Consider the following 17,366-nt stretch of genomic DNA (forward strand, 5'->3'; position numbering starts at 1 on the left):
CGGCCATGTTATTGTTGCATTTTTTTAATCATCCCTATTTCTTCATTCCTATGCCACCGCTCAGTTACAACGTATTTCTGCCCGGCGACGTTGTTATTGCATTTAAATGAACGAACTTGAAGAGTTACCTAAATTAGAAAGATGACATAATCATCCGTGCTAATGCCACGAGTCGCGGACGCCTTCTGCCACAGTCTGCCATCGCCCAAATTCCCCCGCCGCCGCACGGACGTCAGCCACAAGTTTAGCCACAACGCATATTGACAAGGCAATCCAACCCCAATAAATTCTGAACAAAAAAAATCAGGATTATCTTGAGTCTGAACAGTTGATCTAGTGCAGCGTACCATCAAAGATGGTTCGACAAGCAAAACAGACAGTGCGTAGTACTCGCGGATTGAATTGTGCTTATCAGCCACCTGAATTTATTGTGGCTGAACTATAGCCGGAACAGAAAAAAGAATCTCAGAAGAGAAAGACGACTCAGAAGAAAAAGGTGACAGAGACTGGAGTATGGCCATGCAAAATCGATGGTTGCAACAAGCAGTTTGCTCGGGAGGCCGATCTGAAACGGCACCAGCGAACTACCAAATTACACTCCGTGCCAGGATTGTGAGTGCTTAATCAAGCATGCATAATACGAGACCGGTTCTGACGTGACTCTGCCCCTGTAGTGCATGTCCGCAATGTGATGCTACGTTTACACGAGTACGTTATTCTCTGATCATTTTCATTTATATGATGCAATTAATACGTGAATCTTGCAGACTGATGCACTACGGAGGCATCAGAAGTCGAGGCATGGTCATATGTTGAGTGTCAACTAATTTATCTGATTGGGGTTACATACAGACACAACGGTGTAATCATCGAACCCACGGAGGTCGAGAAGAAGAAAGGTAGCACCGAGCCTAGGGCATCTGGGTCGCAATCTCACAGCCGAAGTCCATCTCCGTCATCGAAAGGCGCAGAGAATCCAACCGATGCTCCACCCCCTCTCGGTGTCCTTGGCGGTTCGCAAGTCCCACACAGTTATTATCGTCAACATACTATGCCTGCAGGTGGTAGGTACATTTGTTCTCAACCTACTTCACCCTCTCAATTGTGACAGCATACATGCCACCTCCCCTTGGAGTAATCGTTGAAGGTCAATATCCCCCCAACATTGGACTCCCGACATCATCGGCTCGATTACATCAGGCAACATGGCCGCAAGGCGCCTGGATTCCTGACGGGTCGCAACCGCCGCCCATGCCGCCCATGGGCTATCCGCATCCTGCCTACTATTCATACTATCGCGGAATGCCTCACCCGTCACCAGGCCCACCACCCTCTGAACTCATGTCACATCTGCAAAACGGTGTCCAGCCGCATTCTCCCTCATCCTGTGACGACTCATCGAGTACTAGTAGTCCTACCAGGACGAGTATGCACAATGGCGGCGACCCCTCTGCGTCGGGAGCAGGAAACTTCCATGAGAATGAAGCAAGATCTCCTGTCATCGACCCTTCACTAGACATCTCACCAGTGTCACCAACTACAAATCACAAGGTATCTTTCAAGGTCAATCAAACCGCCGTAGAAGTCGCCTTGTCGTCGACAGAAAGAGAGCCATCGCATGCACCGGATAACATACATTCACCCAGCCATGTGGACCCTCGATCGGTATCACACCCTTCTAGCTCAGCTTCTACTGGAGGTAGTATCGATGAACGAAACGAATTGTCAACAGAACTCACGTCCAGCCACGATATAGAATCACCTGAACTATTTTATGCTGCCCAATCACCACCCCATACTCACACTTTCGAGCGTCCACCTGAGATGGAACACATGCTCACAGAAGATGGAGAGCCTATGCTGAATCCAGGTTCGTTTTATTCTTTTGCGATTCGAAAGTTGATGCTTATGTGTATCCGCAAAGCCGAGCTGTTGACTCAGGTGGGTAATGTGATGACTGCTGTAGAACCTAATGTGTATGATCTGATGCTGGACCTACTGAACCAGGAATCTCTCGCATCCCCACCCCCATCGCTATAACAGTCATACTCTAGATTATTGATGATATTCCTCGCTATTCTTCACATGCATTACCTTACTGTACTCACGCATACATAGCCTGTCTTCCGTGCATAACATTGGAGCTTTTTGTAAAACTTTAGTCTTAATTATCATCGAAATCATAGATTCGAAATATCAGTTGCTACATGCTTGTGGAAAGCGAATGATGAAGAACATCGGTGTGTGTAGGGATACAACAATTTCGCTGTTGAAAGCGTGATATATGTAAGGATTCAGGAAGTGTATAAGATAGTTCAACGTGTCTAAAGAACGGAGACCTTGGGCCACCGGAATTGGGGACCAACCTAATGGATTCATAATCAGCGAGTGTCCTGATATCAAAAAAGCATTGACTTACAAGCTGGACACACATGGCGCCCATCTTGTGTCCAACCTCGACACACTCATCAAAGCTCTTACCAGCGACGTAAGCGCCGAGGAAACCACCCGCGAACGCATCACCAGCGCCGTTGGTGTCGACGATCAGCTTGTCGTCGATGGCGCTGACTTTGAAGACCTTAGGACTGTCAGGCTCGGCGGATGATACCAAGATAGTGGACTCAGCGCCGTGCGTGAAGACCACGACACGTGGGCGAGATGTGTTCGATTTAGGGGAAGTCGCAACAGCCTTGGCAATCGCAGCAAGGTCCTTGGTGTCTGGCAGACCGTTTGCAGCTGCGTATGCCTCAGCTTCGGTCTCGTTGCCGATGATGATGTCGCAGTAGGGGAGGATGGACTGCAGTTGGGTGCCGAAGAACTGCGGGATGAAAGGTGCCGAGAAGTTCATGACGAATGTCTTGGAAGCGGCGGATGCCTTTTTGCTGAGCTCGAGCACAATGGACGCGCCGTGCGTCAGGAAAAAGCCTTCTACGTAGAAGACATTTGCTGCGTCCACCAAGGGAGCAACAACGGGGGAAGAGAGATGTGATTGTTCGAACATCTCAGCTGCTCGGAGGGTCGTGACCAGGGAGCTAATATTACCGAATGAGTTCAATGCTACAAATTCCACGATGATAGCCTTACCGGTGGTGCCCGGTGAGGACGACAGCACATGCTCCCGTCTTTTCGCCTGGCTTGACGAGGTAGACCTCCTGCAGGCCCTCACGCTTGTTTGCGGCCCGCAGTTGCTCTGCCAGGCCATCATCTCCCACGCAGCCGGTGTAAACCACTGAATTGGGGGGAAGGACATACTGTGGGAGTGTCACTATCTGAAACCTGAGGCCTGATTACAGAACATAAAGACTTCACCGCAGCTCCCCGGGCAGCGTTTTGAGAAGCACCGCCAGCAACGTATGTGACCTTGTAGTTCTTCACGATCTCCTCGTAGCTGTGGGCAGTCGACGATGAATGTTTGATGTAGAGAACCGTTATCGGACACTCACATTGACATGTGCTTCTCCTCCGCAAGGATGGCATCGTTGGCCTTCAGATCGTACTTCTTGAGCAGCTCCTCGCCGTTGGTAACCTGCACGTCGAGGAGGGGGTTACCTATGCAAAAGAGTTGGTACGTCTGAGAGGCCATGGTGGTATGAGATTAACAGACGATGTGAACTTTAGTGAGAACAAGACGCCAAAAGATCGATATCTAGCCGACACTCATGTGATGATACAGATAAATTTCCATGCCAACGTCAACTGCTGTACCGAGCATAAAATTTCATTGATAAATTGCCAATGGTTCTGGGCATACAAATCGTAGCCTATCTATAGCTATAGGATCTAGCATGAAGTTGATCAAGTGGTTGCCAATAATACTTTCTGTGCGATCATCTCCAAGTTGCAGATATGAAACCTTTAAAAACAATATCATGCAACCGAAAACCGAGTATGACACTTGTATTACTCAAACCGAATTAACAGTGCGCGGGAACAACATCAGAGGAGCGGGAGCGTCTGTACAAAGTGATATATTGGAACACATATGGGAATCGGAGGAATGGGTGACACTGGACATAAGCTAGCTATATATATGTCAGTAATCAATCACGACAAGGCATGGCGCAGATGGAACAATTCAGGTAACACAACAGGTGTAGCGCATTGTCTGTAGAATGAAGAACAATTTGGAAGAAGCTAAAGATGATGTTTTCCGCGCGGGGCGACCTAAGCACTAAGTAAGGACAATCTGCACGCTCATACAATCAGTGGCCCGCGCATTCCATCACCTCGACGTGCCGCGAAAATGCCACGTATGAGCACAACAAGGATTGCGAAAGTTACAAGAATCCTAGCAAGAATATGAACAAAGAAGCAATAAACATATATCAATAACACATACCAAATAACCCAAGCAAAACCTTCTAGCGCGTTAAGTTGTCCGCAGTACACGAACACGAACTCGGTACTAAGGAGATAGGACGTGAGAAATGAGAGAATTTAGCAAGAAGATGTACCAACTTGCAGTTCAGCCCTCCACCGAGAGCTGAGGTTATACTTGCAGCGCCCGCGGTCCAGAAGACCCATGTCAGAAACAGGCTATGAGTTTGTCAGCAAGTTCTACTGTCCAAAGCAAAGGCGGCTGACTTACAAGAGGATATGAGAAGCCACACTACTCAAAACATGGCCTGAAAGAGAAAAGAAGAAAAACATGTAGGCACCAGATAACACGATCGTCCATATTGAAGTGAACAGTAGAAAACGTGTGCTGTCTCGTTCTGTGAGACTGAAGTAGTTGTTGTGGGCATTAAAACGTGATGTGAGCCAGGCTGAGATTGCGAGCTACCACAGGGGTTTATTATTTTACCATTGTCATAAAATGTGCACATACCTCGATGATACTGAACAAGATGATCAACGAAAATACAACTGAAATCCAGCAAGTCAGTCGAACTGAATAAAACAGACAACGGAGACTTACTAGGGTGTCCCCTTCGCATATGGGCATCAAAAGCCATTGTGCAAGACTTGTTTGGTTAATGTTCGTGATAGTTCGTGAAAGGATGAAAGCAAGCAGAAAGAAACCGCAGTTTTGATGGAGACCAGTGGAGACAGTTGGATAGAAGCATATAGCGGCTGTGCCGCTGCGTTACCAAATTCGGTTCTGACGTCATCTAAACTGTTATTGCATACGAAAGGCGATATCCAAATGTCCGGCATATGCATGAGCAATAAAATACAAATGAGACTAGCTATATGCTGCGTGGAGTATATTTTGAAATAAAAAGTCACTAGAAACGGACACTAATGGACATCCCTTCGTCTGGCACGCAAACGCGGTCACCAGGCATGAGCTTGTCGCAGTTCACTTTGGGGTTGACAATGAGGAGTTTGTCTACGGAGGAATTGTGGTCGTTGGCAATATCCCAACAAGTGTCTCCAGGTTGCACGATATAGGAGAGGGTCGTTGAAGGGCATGGAACAGGGGCAATGCGTGTGGGTAACAGGACGAGACGCCAGACCAATAATAAGACGACAGCGATAATGAGAAAGAATGGGAAAAGTGTACGATATGCTCCTCCCCGGGGATTGTACCGGGTACCATTCTACAGCCAAATTGAGATAGGGCGCGGGCAGTGACAGTGACGGTGAGAACTTACCTCATCCAGGGCTAACATGCGATAACCGTTAGTGCCGGTAGGAGCAGCTTCCAGGTCACTGTCTTCGTCTACCTCTTGAGGGATGGAAGAAGGTATTTCAGACACTGCGTGTAGGTGTGAGATATGAGTGCTAACAAAACAGCGTCCAAAGCTTAATACCTAGCGTAAGCTCTCCGAATTCAGAGCCCTCCGGTCCTTTGTACACCGATCCTTCACGGTCGCGGAAATAATACCGCTCACTGTCGGCGTCGTAACCAATTCGCTTCATGCCTTCTGGAAGCCTGTAATCATCCTAAAAACGCTGGGTTAGCTTGTCGAGGACAAAGTCAAAAGTAGAGTAGTACTTCGTCATACTGCGTCCAGCGCCCCATAGTGTTCGTGGCACACAAAAGGCCAACTCAGTGGATAAGTTCTGTTTTCACAAAACAAAGAACTCCTTCACAATTAGGATTGAAATGGAGACTGAAGCTGAAGATGAGTTGGCGCTTTCACAAGCAATACAATGCCGCGGAGAAAGCCGAATAACCGTCACTGCCACTTTACGACGTGGCTAGTAGTGCCGCTAGGGGTTGTGGAGTCCAACTCAGCCGCACTAGATGCAAAAGTTGGCGAAGACTATATTTCCAATGTACTCAGAACTCATATTCAAAGTCGCCTTACGCGGGGAGACATTGCTCACTTCACCTCGTTGGAACAAGGGGACGGCCTTCACGAAACAGGAGCGTAATGATTTTGGTCTAACGGGCAGACTTCCTTATCGCGTCAACACCATCGAAGAACAGTGCGATAGAGCCTATGATCAGCTGAGCTCTCGTGGATCCCCCATACAAAAGAACTCATTCTTGCAGAGCCTCAAAGAGCAAAACTGGGTTCTTTACTATTCCTTGCTATCCAGGCATCTCAAGGAGTTGACTTCTATCATATACACGCCTACCGAAGTGAGTTCTAGTCCTGTCTCGGATACTCAAGTGATTGACTGTATTGCAGGCAGAAGCGATTGAAAACTACTCTCATCTTTTTCGTCGCAGCGAGGGGTTATTTCTCACATTCCCGAACCAAGACTCCATGGAGGAAGATTTCCTGGAGCAAACCCGTGGCAAAGATATCGAGTTGATAGTCTGTACAGATGCAGAAGCCATCCTAGGCATCGGTGACCAAGGTGTTGGAGTAGGTGCATTTCCGTTACTCTACCTTGCAGCTCTTACCACCGCCTGACGTCATAGGGAATCGGGGTGGGAATCCATTTATATCTCACGAGAGGGCGTTGTTGAACAGATGTTCCAGATATCATCTGCCAAATCTGCGATATACACGTGCGTTCGCCTTGCCCTTGACTTATTCTCACTTCATGTGGTGACAGGTTATTGGGTGGGATTAACCCGGCGAAAGCGCTCAGTGTGACCCTTGATGTCGGCACTGACAATGAAAGGCTCTTGAGCGATCAGCTCTATGTTGTGCGTGACTTTTAAATCACCGTTATCATTCACTCATCAGACAAATTCAGGGATGGCCTTCAAGAAGGGTCCGGGGTGATGAGTACGATAAATTCATCGACAAGTAAGTTTGACGTGCCCCCTGGTCCCGCCTCATAGACTTGCAATACCCTCATAGGTTTGTCCAGCTGATCCGCAAACATCATCCACACTGCCTGCTGCACTTCGAAGACTTTGGAGTTACCAACGCTCAGCGACTTCTTGAGCTGTACCGGAATGAACATTCTGTTTTCAATGATGATATGTATGGCTACCCGTCATCCATGCTTCAATTGATACTAACGTATTGTAGCCAAGGAACTGGTGCGGTTACACTGGCCGCCTTGATGGCCGCCATCGGGGTGACCAAATCGAAGCTGGCGGATCAACGCTATGTCATCTTCGGAGCGGGTTCTGCGGGCCTTGGTATTGCAAAACAAGTTCGGGATGCAATCATACTCACAGACGGCGTGTCTCGTGAGGAAGCCAACAAGAAGCTCTACCTCGTTGATCGCTTTGGTCTCATCAAGCAGTCCCTTGGCCCTAACAAGATACGCCCTGCACTACAAGAATTTGTGCGGCCTGATGAAGAATGGAGCGATGTTCCGACTAATGACACAGGAGAGGTTGAGCTTCTGGAGGTTGTCAGGAAAGTACGGCCGACAGTTTTGATAGGATGTTCGACGAAAGGTGGCGCTTTCACCGAGCGCGTCGTGAGGACAATGAAGGACGGTTGCGAGAGACCTATCATTTTCCCTCTCAGCAACCCTAGCAACCTGGTGGAAGTTGATCCGAAGGACGCGAATGACTGGACAGAAGGGATGGCCCTGCTAGCCACGGGAAGCCCGTTCCCACCAGCTAAGATGCCGAACGGCAAAGACTATGTGTAAGCTTGTCATTTCATGAGTATCATGCACATTGCACAAGCTGATTTGCAACTTGCAGCATCGCTGAATGCAACAGTAAGCTCGTTCAATACCCTGTTTGTGCATACTGACCACTGCTGCTTTCAGATGCTCTTATCTATCCTGGACTTGGATTTGGTTCCATGCTGTCGCAATCCAGGCAAATGACTGACGGGATGATCATCGCAGGCGCACAACGTCTTGCTGCTCTCTCTCCTGCACTCAAAGACCCAGACAGCGGCTTGTTACCTGACTTCCAAGATGCTCCGGCAGCCAATCTTGAGGTTGCAATAGCAGTAGCAGAACAGGCATTTGACGAGGGTATCCAAGGAGTTAGCTGGAGCAGAGAGGAGGTGAGAACCAAGGCAGAAGGCAAGCAGTGGAAGCCGGTGTATGGCAGGTATGAGTATGATGAGCAGGGTGCGAAGTAGTCATGGTCTATTTCCAGAAACAAAATGTCTAATTGAATTTCCGCTGCAAAGACGTCCAGTGCCTTCGATGTGGGATATCTGCGTGGCCCATCGCGATGTTGTTATGCATTTCTTCATCGATATAAAGCCAGCTGCTGATTCTGCTCGAGGTTGGTACATAAGTGAACCGCACCATAGCAAAAGTGATACTTATAAGCGCACATGAATATTGCATCACCACAGTACCTTGTCATACAACGACCACTTGAGCAGAGAAGCTAGTACTTAACTAGCGCAATTCAGACACTCGACTATCACGTCAACGAACGGGACGGACGGTCATTTCCAATTTTCTGGTATATACACTACATCTATCATAAATTGTGTCTTCTCCATGTTATACATATGCTAGATCAGTGGAATGTCGAAGTCCTTGGCAACAGGCTGCACGTAACCACGGCTGGATACTTGCGAAGTCGTCAGATTAACGCATTAATTAACAAGCTGAGAGTATGCACGAAATTGATCATATGCCAATATGCATGAATACTATGCGCTGGTCTAAGGGCATGTCCTTATCGCAAGCCAACGACTGGACCGCTCAGTGCAGCGCTCGCGCAGCTCGTTTGGAATTCATTGTGCCATCCCCGCACAAGTTTTTGTAGAATGCCGCGACTAAGCACTGCACAGTACTATCGTTGACATTCCATAATGTCCCAACGACGCTGTTAACCCCAGCAAATTGCAGGCCAGCCGCTAGGTGTATCACTTCGTCGGGCGTACTGAAGTCACCAACTGCGGTTTCACAGGCAGAAAGGAATGCAAATTGATGCCGAGAGAGATCCATTTGGGTGATATCAAGGAGTGAAAGGGGGTGGTCGCGCATAAGAAAGGCCGACTTGAAGGGTTCGTCATATTTTTGTGTCCCGTGACACGCAAAATGGAGCCAAGTATTATCTTGCAATGCACGCAGCGCCCTCCGTTTCGTTGCATCAATGCTCATTATCTTGGTGAAGGAAACAGTTGGGGGAGGGGGCAAAAGACTCTGCACCAATTCCAGCTCAGGCTCCACACCATCCAAAGTGGATGAATGACCGGCGGGGAGATTCTGACCAATGGCAGCGAAGGACACCGACGGTGACCTGTCGTGACTTCTGTGAGCCTTCATCAATGCGGTAAGCAATGGCGTGTATGAAGAGATATATTGCTGCGAAAGGGACTCTCCATTTGCCCTGTATTCGCCAGCAGCGTGCAACGGCAAGAAATTGAAGAGAGACGTCGGGCACCACCATATTCAGGAACCTTGTTGTGCAAATCTGCCCAGATTCTCGACCACCGGGCGGACGACATTGTCCCACAACTTCCTCAATACTTTTATCAGTGCTGATTGGTTCCTTTTAGGACCGGCCTCTTTATTAATTGCCTCCTGGACTGCGACCACCAACTTAATGAGTTTCAACCAGTTGATAGGAAGTTGAATGCTAGTCGGAGGTTGCTTGTGCGGGATAATAATGGCATCGCAGGACGACTTGCTTGCGATGAGCACGATGATAGGCCCATCACGAGCCGCATCTTGAAGATCGGAGAATAAGGGGGGAAGGAGGAAGCGAGAGAAACTTTCGATCTTCCGGATGTCTTCTACAGTTCTATTCCAGTCCTTCACTAAATGTCTGTACCTGGTTTCTTCTGCTTCTACATCGACCCTTGGGTTTGCTTCTGGATAGTTCGCAGGAGGTTTATTGAGGAGGGAGCTGAGGTCTCTGAATTTCTTCATCAGGGCCGCTGCGTGATCGCCGCGTGTCTGGAAGCTGTCAAGAGGCGTGCGGAGTCGTGTCATCTGGGTCCAGATGATAGTCCTGCCTTGTTCCAACAACTCAACGGCGCGACACACATCACCACGACCAAGAGCACACGATGCAGCATCCATGGCAAGGGTACTTGGGAAGTCCTTCATGATATTGTGACGAGACGATGCTGAAGCTGTCGTGGTCATGTGAGTGTCCAGAAGTTGCATGGAAGTTGCATGAGCCTCCAGTTCAGTATCATGTAAATATTGACGAGCATAATTAACCCAGCGCAGACTAGCTTGCAGGTGAGCCACCAAACCTGCAGAGACAACATTTACTGCTGCCTTGAAATGATGCATGGCAGCATTCAGACTGTCGGAGTCTTTGCCCGCGCCGGTGCTGTCAAGCCCTGAACGATGGAACGATAGATAGATGATAGCGAGTGAAACATGGACATTTACTTGGAAAGGATCATGTTGTGTCAACAGAGTCAATGCACAGTGTAGGTTCTCTCGTGACTCGTTGAGGTCTTCTCTATCACCTCGGCAGTCAAAGCGAGTGGAGAGTTGATGTGCAAGGTTGCTTAATGACCCGGACCGATATGTGTGACCAACCGGGCACAAAGCCAGTGCTTCTCTCTGAAGTGCGATAGCCTGGTTCAAGTCTTTGTCGTTGCCTCGGTGCTCAAAGCGGGTGGAGAGTTGATTCGAAAGGGTATTCAATGCCTTGAACTGATCTGTGTGACCGACTGGGCACAAAGCTAGCGCTTCCCTATAAAGTGTGGTAGCCTGATCCAAGTCTTTGTCGGTGCCTCGGTGCTCAAGGCGAGTGAAGAGTCGATTCCCAAGGTTGGTTAATAACCAGGACCGATCTGTGTGACCAACCGGGCACAAAGCTAGCGCTTCTCTCTGAAGTGCGATAGCCTGATCCAAGTTGTCGTCGTTGCCTCGGTGGTAAAAGCGGGTGGAGAGCCGATTCGCAAGGGAATTTAATGACTTGGACCGATCTGTGTGACTGATCGGATGCAAAGCCAGAGCTTCTCTGTGAAGTGCGATAGCATGATCCAAGTCTTCGTCGTTGCCTCAGTGGTCAAAGCGAGTGGAGAGTTGATTCGCAAGGTTATTTAATGACCCGGACCGATCTGCGTGACCGACTGGGTGCAAAGCCAGCGATTCCCTCTGAAGTGCGATAGCCTGATCCAAATCTTTGTCGTTGCCTCGGTGCTCAAAGCGGATGCAGAGATGACTGGCAAGGTTACCTAATGACGACGACCGATCTGTGTGACCGACCGGGCGCAAAGCCAGCGCTTCTCTGTGAAGTGCGATAGCCTGATCCAAGTCTTCGTTGTTGCCACGGTGCTCAAAGCGGGTGAAGAGTTGAATCACAAGGTTATTTAATGACAACGGCCATTTTGTGTGACCGACCGGCCACAAAGCTAATGCTTCCCTGGCAAGTGCAATAGCCTGATCCAAGTCTTCGTCGTTGCCTCGGTGGTCAAAGCAGGTGAAGAGTTGAGCCACAAGGTTATTTAATGACCTGGACCAATCTGTGTGACCGACCGGACGCAAAGCCAGCACTTCCCTTTGAAGTGCAATAGCCTGATCCAAATCGTCGTCATTGCCTCGGTGCTGAAAGCGAGTGGAGAGTTGATTTGCGAGGTTATGTAATGACTCGGACCGATTTGTGTGACCGATCGGGCGCAAAACCAGTGCTTCACTGTCAAGCGTGATAGCCTGATCCAGGTCTTCGTCGTTGCCTCGGTGCTGAAAACGGGTGGAGAGTTGATTTGCAAGGTTACTTAATGACAACGACCGATCTGTGTGACCGACCGGGTGCAAAACCAGCGCTTCCCTGTCAAGTGTGATAGCCTGATCCAAGTCTTCGTCGTTGCCTCGGTGCTCAAAGCGGGTGAAGAGTTGAACCGCAAGGTTACTTAATGACTTGGACCGATCTGTGTGACCCACAGGGCACAAAGCTAGCGCTTCTCTCTGAAGTGCGATAGCCTGATCCAAGTCTTCATCGTTGCCTCAGTGGTAAAAGCGGATGTAGAGTTGATTTGCAAGGTTATTTAATGACCAGGACCGATTTGTGTTACCGACCGGGTGTAAAGCCAGCGTTTCCCCGTGAAATGCAATAGCCTGGTCCAAGTCTTCGTCACTGCCTCGATGTTTGAAGCGAGTTTCCAGCATTAAACCCAGATTACCCAGCAATTGCCCTCGCAAAGCATGCCCAGTGTTGTAGTATCCCAGTGCATCATAATGAAGGGATATCACTTCTTCTAAGGCATGGGGTTCATCTCTCTGCAAACACCGCTCTGCTAGATGAGCAAGTTGATTCGGCGATAACGGAAGCATGGATGCGGCGGGCCGCTCCTGCCCAAGATCATTTACATCAATGCTTCCAGCAGAATGTAGAGCGGATGTTTTGATTGCAATCAAAGCTGCTCTGTAAATGTGGCTGTCGGCGTGGCAGACATCGACGACTTCGCTCAGCAACTCTTCAGCCGCATCAGCATCCGTCTGACATCCTCGTTTCACGAAGCGAGAGAGTAGAGCAATGGCAAGATGGAGCTGGGTGACAGTTCGGTCTGGATGATCAGTGGGACATAAATTAAGGGCATCTTGAAACAGATTGATAGGAATGTCGAGGTCAAGGTATCTTCCGTCTGCTTGGCAACTAACAAACTTTGTGGTAGCTAGATTGAACAGTGCTGCAGAGCGGTAGGGATGGTCCATGGGACAGAGATCCGAGGCACGTTCAAAGTGTTTTATGGATTGGTAGAGATCCCTACTGTTCTGCGTCCTGCGGTATCGTGCGAGAAGACGATGTCCGGAATCCGTCCTTAGTGCTAATGCATCCATATCACGGGATGTAAGCTACAAGTTACAAACCCTGAGCATCAGAATGTCAGACTGCATTGATCACTCACAGTAGTCAGGGGGCAAAGAACTGCAGCATTGTTTTCATCAAAAAGTTGCTGCTCCAGTGTTATGAACAGTGAAGTACACGCGGATACAACCTCCTCCTGCTTGGGCTGAAAGATTATGGCTATGATACTCGTTAACATCTGTTACGCATTATTTGCAATAAACCATACTGACGATGTGATTTTTTGCTGCGATCCAGTAATTCTCCGACTGAGATCTCGAATGTACGGAGGGCTTCTCCATGACAGAGTATGGGACCCAACTCAAATGAGGCATAAACGCTGACCCGAACCTTTAGAAGATGTCTTGCGCGGCCTAGAGTCTTTCTCAATACCTGCAAGAAAGACGAGATTAAGGGCAACTTACAGAAGTATGGGCCCGTTCCATTCGACGACAGCCTGATTTATGTGTACAGGTTTGTTGCTCGTCTGGCATTCAGCACTGTCAGTCTTTATTACCACATGGAAGCCAGCGGGGATGCATCGGAGGCCAAGAGTGAGATCGGTTGCGCGAATGGCTTGAGGAAAATCGTCAATACGAGCTGAGCGAAGGTAAATATTACATACCAGTAATGACGACTTGTTGTACTCCCACAATATGTGTCTCTTCCGGGCCCTGGGGTTGTCCTGGGTGGCTTGGCTCCTCACCCAAGGCTTGGAGGGTATCATTGAGCGGGTCTGGCACAGAGTCTGTCAAGAAATGAAACAGCAGAGCAATGACGAAATAAAGTGTTGCCAGAATCGCTTTGGGAAATTATCGATACATGGTGAATGAAGATAGATGACACATACTATGAACAGCAACTTGTAGTATTTCACTGATCACGAGGTTTGTCTGTCCTTGGTCCTGGGGGCGTTCTGGGTGGCTCAGCTCCTCTCCAAAAGGTGGAGGATATTCACCGAAATGACCAGGGACGAAGCTTGACATATGGCTGAGGGATAGATTCAAACTAACACTTGAGAGTAAGATGTGTGCTGGAGGTCATGAAAAGTGCTGTGCCGAATGGACTATAAAGGAGGAAACTACAGCATTCACATGATATCCACACGCTAGCTTGCAGCGCTTATGATAACAGGATAGAAGCAACTCGCAGCTATCCATAACCTCATTTACATAAAATGGGCCATTAATGGGCATAGGCATGCTGCGCCACTGTTTGCGGCAACTGCCGCGACCACTGCTGTACATGATGCTCTAGACTGTTAATGTTGACCGGTTGACCAGCCAGCCCCTCTTTAAAGCCTCATGGAGGGTCACTAGTCTAGCGGTGCCCCCAAACGGTGGGTAGTGGGCAATGCCCACCAGCAAAGCGTGACGCTTCTATAAGCCAAAAACCCCTATCATGGAAGGAATTTTCAAAACTTGTCACGGTTTCGCGTTTGTCACAAACGTGACTGGACGCGTCTTGGTCCAAGATCAAGCTCGATATTTTTTCCCCGCCAAGATGTCCTTTTCTAATCTTTTTGGGTCCTCCGCTGTCGACATTGGACAGTGAAGAGAAAAAATCAGAACACGTCACGAAGAAGATCAAAATCACCGCCAGTAATGGGTGGGAGCACGTCTTTGCAAGAGGTGGAATCAAAACGCGCTTTACAAAAACTACCACCGCAGATGCGACAGAATTCCTCAAGAACTATCGTCCTCGAGCACCAAAACAGAGTCTCGAAATACTTATATCATTACCTTTGGATATCCTATTCGAGGTAAACCAGGTCCCTTGTCATATGATCATTCGAGATAGTAATCATAATCACCGCGCCTAGATCTTTGGGAGGCTGCTTCCACTCGACTTACTTCATCTCGCACGCACTACCAAGTCTCTGCGCGCCATGCTGATGCATCGCTCATCTACCACCGTGTGGATGGCTGCGCGGTCCAATGTGAAGGGAATGCCTGCTTGTGCTGATGACATGTCAGAGCCTGCGCATGCGAGCCTCGCGTTCGACATGCATTGTCACGTAAGTGTTCTAAACATAGCACTCGGATGCATTTGACCCTCTTTACTTAGAATTGTCTCAAACCAAATGTGCGCAATGTCGACTGGAACCTCCGAGTGAGGTACTGCCAAAAATGCTTTAAAGAGCGGTAAGCTACATCTCGTTTGATGATAGTAGACTTACCGACTGGCGCTTCAGCACAGAGGTTATCGATGATAAGTTCAAAAAAGCATATGGACCAAAATTGCACCATTGCTTGTCATTGAGCATGACGCAGAATCGTTAGTTTTCGGTCCATTCACTGGCGCATGTCCTTACTTGATTTCACTTTCAAGGCAATGACATCCGCTGTCTGATTTCAGACAGGGAATCATTGGTCGACGAGTTGTTAAAGCTCGGGCCAGAAGAAAGATCTGTCTTTCGAGGAACAAAGAGAGATGCAGTGCTCGTTCGCAAGGAGGTATGCCTCCTGTTTTTAAAAGGCTCATTCTTGTTTGTTGAGCGTATGCAGCATGCAATTCTGTGCACAAAATGGACACAGGGCGAACAACAGAGCAGATGGGAGGAGCTCGACCATCTGAGAAGCTTACGCTATGACGCGTAAGTCTTGTGTCCAGTTTATAGCGCTCACTGCTCAACAATTACAGCATCGTGAAGAAGTTGATCGAACTTGGCTGGGAGGAAGATGTCAACAAGCTTCCAGATCAGCATACTGCACGAATCTACAAGCTGACCCATTTTGAAGATCATCCACTTGTCAAGCAGCCAAAGCCCTTGACCGATCGTAGTAAGGCTTTTCATTTGCTTTGAATCGTTCGTGTTCCTTTAACGCTGATTTTGAATAGTCTGGCAAAATATCCAACACAAAATGGTTGAATTCATGAGCCAAATGCGCGAATTCCGCATTCAACAAGAAAGAAAACAGCAGATCAGGGAGCGACAGAGCCTCATCGCAACGATATACAGTGACTGGCAACGGGAGAAAGGGTATCACAAGTATCTCATGCCTACTGCCGCTGATCTTTTGGGGATGCGACAAGTTCGCGATATCGTGGAGTTGCCTGCTCATCTGACCATCACTGTGGAAAATTTTCAGCCCGTTCGCGAGGAGCTATCTGAACTAGTCGACACCTGGAAGCGCTGCGCTATTCATGATTTGCGGCCAGATTTGCTATGGCAGCTTGAAATCCACCCCCCGTACTGGCAAGACCGACTCTCTATTCGATGCGAGAAACTTGCTGTTGCTGTCTTTACGTGCAGAGTGTGGCTTTGCGAAGACATTCCTGAGCCTAATGACTCGCCTCGGTACATGTACTTCCCGGAGTATCTTCACCATAGGTGCAATCGGATCCGGCGACGATCATGGGATGAACTTCACCTTCCCAACACGTTTTCAATGGGCCAAGGATACCCGGGAAGTACTGTGCAACGAAAGTGGTCCATGGACGATCTCGAATTCGACAAGAAGGCCTCCCAAACCGTGAAGAACATCCTTCGTGCATGTGACTTAAACTGGAGAGTGGCAACAGTGTCCGAGCTCGATGATCTGGACCCTAGGCTGGTCTGCCTAAAGTGCAGCTATGGCAACCGCTGTGATGGAGAGAGACCTATGATAGCCCGTTCGTGGCGAGAATCTGTAGGTTGATCTGTGGGCCGAAGTAGGACGGCGTTGACGAAATATAACAGGTCAAGCATTGCGCTAAGAAGCATTGGAGTGACTCCACTGTGAAGTGGGAGAAAATTTCGGACGAGGAGGCTAGAAGTCTTCGCCAAGACCAACAGGAAGCCGCCGCGAGTACCACGACACCTCCGCGCAAAATTTGGCGGTGCACTCATTGCCATGACAAGCCTAAAGAACCGGAGAAAATGACTGTGCAGGGAATGACGGATCATTTGGAGGATCAGTAAGTGATTCACCATGTATATGTATCTCTCTTGACTGATATCGACTCTGCGAAGTCATTCGATAAATCCAATCGACCAAGTTGTGGGAAAAGACTTCGCTGAAGCTTTGGACGTGCCTCCTCTAGCTATTCCTTCTGCAAAACTGAAGCCGAAAGCTGTGGACCCTCCGCCTTTGAAATATCACCCAGTACCACACTGGGAAAGAAGCTTCAGCGATATGTTTTCATGAAGTCGCTATTGCGAACCCAAGTATGCAGATATTGCGATTGAGTTCGTGGGTAATTGGTTACCCATCCATACTCCAATAAAAGCTTGAATAATTAATTAGCATCACATACCACGTAGTACGTACTAGAGCAGAGCTTGTGGTTATGATTAAATTTAACGAAATGATTACTAAGCACTCCCTGTAAGTCCGAGTTCGAT

The 17,366-nt window shown here is 48.5% G+C and overlaps 7 protein-coding genes across 7 annotated transcripts; 3 read left to right on the forward strand and 4 right to left on the reverse strand.

The window, feature by feature from the left end:
• The first annotated feature begins 188 nt into the window (after positions 1 to 188).
• DFJ58DRAFT_810858 (uncharacterized protein) lies at positions 189 to 2,144 on the forward strand. The gene is made up of 9 exons (XM_041391444.1): positions 189 to 379; positions 446 to 612; positions 675 to 708; positions 768 to 799; positions 853 to 1,064; positions 1,112 to 1,699; positions 1,757 to 1,870; positions 1,925 to 1,941; positions 2,008 to 2,144. Exons 1-9 carry the CDS (start codon positions 356 to 358, stop codon positions 2,038 to 2,040), a joined length of 1,221 nt encoding a protein of 406 aa, XP_041239008.1. The 5' UTR covers positions 189 to 355; the 3' UTR covers positions 2,041 to 2,144.
• DFJ58DRAFT_689278 (Ribokinase-like protein) lies at positions 2,145 to 3,694 on the reverse strand. Its single transcript, XM_041383365.1, has 5 exons — positions 3,444 to 3,694; positions 3,310 to 3,388; positions 3,085 to 3,251; positions 2,420 to 3,032; positions 2,145 to 2,366 (listed from the first exon to the last, which is right to left on the reverse strand). The coding sequence occupies exons 1-5, from the start codon at positions 3,581 to 3,583 to the stop codon at positions 2,325 to 2,327; spliced, it is 1,041 nt and encodes a 346-aa protein (XP_041239009.1). The 5' UTR covers positions 3,584 to 3,694; the 3' UTR covers positions 2,145 to 2,324.
• Positions 3,695 to 3,880: 186 nt separating this feature from the next.
• On the reverse strand, positions 3,881 to 5,053 carry DFJ58DRAFT_708482 (uncharacterized protein). The gene is made up of 6 exons (XM_041383786.1): positions 4,919 to 5,053; positions 4,829 to 4,866; positions 4,589 to 4,779; positions 4,459 to 4,536; positions 4,340 to 4,405; positions 3,881 to 4,288 (listed from the first exon to the last, which is right to left on the reverse strand). Exons 1-6 carry the CDS (start codon positions 4,953 to 4,955, stop codon positions 4,195 to 4,197), a joined length of 504 nt encoding a protein of 167 aa, XP_041239010.1. The 5' UTR covers positions 4,956 to 5,053; the 3' UTR covers positions 3,881 to 4,194.
• Positions 5,054 to 5,094: 41 nt separating this feature from the next.
• DFJ58DRAFT_810862 (carbohydrate-binding module family 50 protein) lies at positions 5,095 to 6,098 on the reverse strand. Its single transcript, XM_041391445.1, has 4 exons — positions 5,942 to 6,098; positions 5,757 to 5,889; positions 5,598 to 5,701; positions 5,095 to 5,543 (listed from the first exon to the last, which is right to left on the reverse strand). Exons 1-4 carry the CDS (start codon positions 5,966 to 5,968, stop codon positions 5,229 to 5,231), a joined length of 579 nt encoding a protein of 192 aa, XP_041239011.1. The 5' UTR covers positions 5,969 to 6,098; the 3' UTR covers positions 5,095 to 5,228.
• A 25-nt stretch (positions 6,099 to 6,123) lies between these two features.
• DFJ58DRAFT_810866 (uncharacterized protein) lies at positions 6,124 to 8,502 on the forward strand. The gene is made up of 10 exons (XM_041391446.1): positions 6,124 to 6,535; positions 6,585 to 6,764; positions 6,821 to 6,829; positions 6,882 to 6,910; positions 6,958 to 7,051; positions 7,102 to 7,154; positions 7,209 to 7,334; positions 7,383 to 7,955; positions 8,015 to 8,031; positions 8,083 to 8,502. The coding sequence occupies exons 1-10, from the start codon at positions 6,194 to 6,196 to the stop codon at positions 8,403 to 8,405; spliced, it is 1,746 nt and encodes a 581-aa protein (XP_041239012.1). The 5' UTR covers positions 6,124 to 6,193; the 3' UTR covers positions 8,406 to 8,502.
• A 483-nt stretch (positions 8,503 to 8,985) lies between these two features.
• On the reverse strand, positions 8,986 to 14,038 carry DFJ58DRAFT_858356 (CHAT domain-containing protein; the record flags this gene model as incomplete). Its single annotated transcript, XM_041393967.1, has 9 exons — positions 13,890 to 14,038; positions 13,665 to 13,787; positions 13,465 to 13,615; positions 13,273 to 13,390; positions 13,101 to 13,238; positions 12,271 to 13,047; positions 11,309 to 12,174; positions 9,687 to 11,185; positions 8,986 to 9,605 (listed from the first exon to the last, which is right to left on the reverse strand). The coding sequence occupies exons 1-9, from the start codon at positions 14,023 to 14,025 to the stop codon at positions 8,986 to 8,988; spliced, it is 4,428 nt and encodes a 1,475-aa protein (XP_041239013.1). The 5' UTR covers positions 14,026 to 14,038.
• Positions 14,039 to 14,440: 402 nt separating this feature from the next.
• DFJ58DRAFT_916783 (uncharacterized protein) lies at positions 14,441 to 17,323 on the forward strand (the record flags this gene model as incomplete). Its single annotated transcript, XM_041395497.1, has 11 exons — positions 14,441 to 14,488; positions 14,514 to 14,801; positions 14,862 to 15,056; positions 15,107 to 15,183; positions 15,234 to 15,316; positions 15,371 to 15,495; positions 15,547 to 15,635; positions 15,683 to 15,822; positions 15,881 to 16,671; positions 16,722 to 16,939; positions 16,995 to 17,323. 11 exons carry the CDS (start codon positions 14,441 to 14,443, stop codon positions 17,167 to 17,169), a joined length of 2,229 nt encoding a protein of 742 aa, XP_041239014.1. The 3' UTR covers positions 17,170 to 17,323.
• Positions 17,324 to 17,366: the final 43 nt, after the last annotated feature.

The sequence above is a fragment of the Suillus subalutaceus genome, assembly GCF_016647625.1.
Source record: "Suillus subalutaceus strain FC151 chromosome Unknown DFJ58scaffold_136, whole genome shotgun sequence".
Taxonomy (NCBI): domain Eukaryota; kingdom Fungi; phylum Basidiomycota; class Agaricomycetes; order Boletales; family Suillaceae; genus Suillus; species Suillus subalutaceus.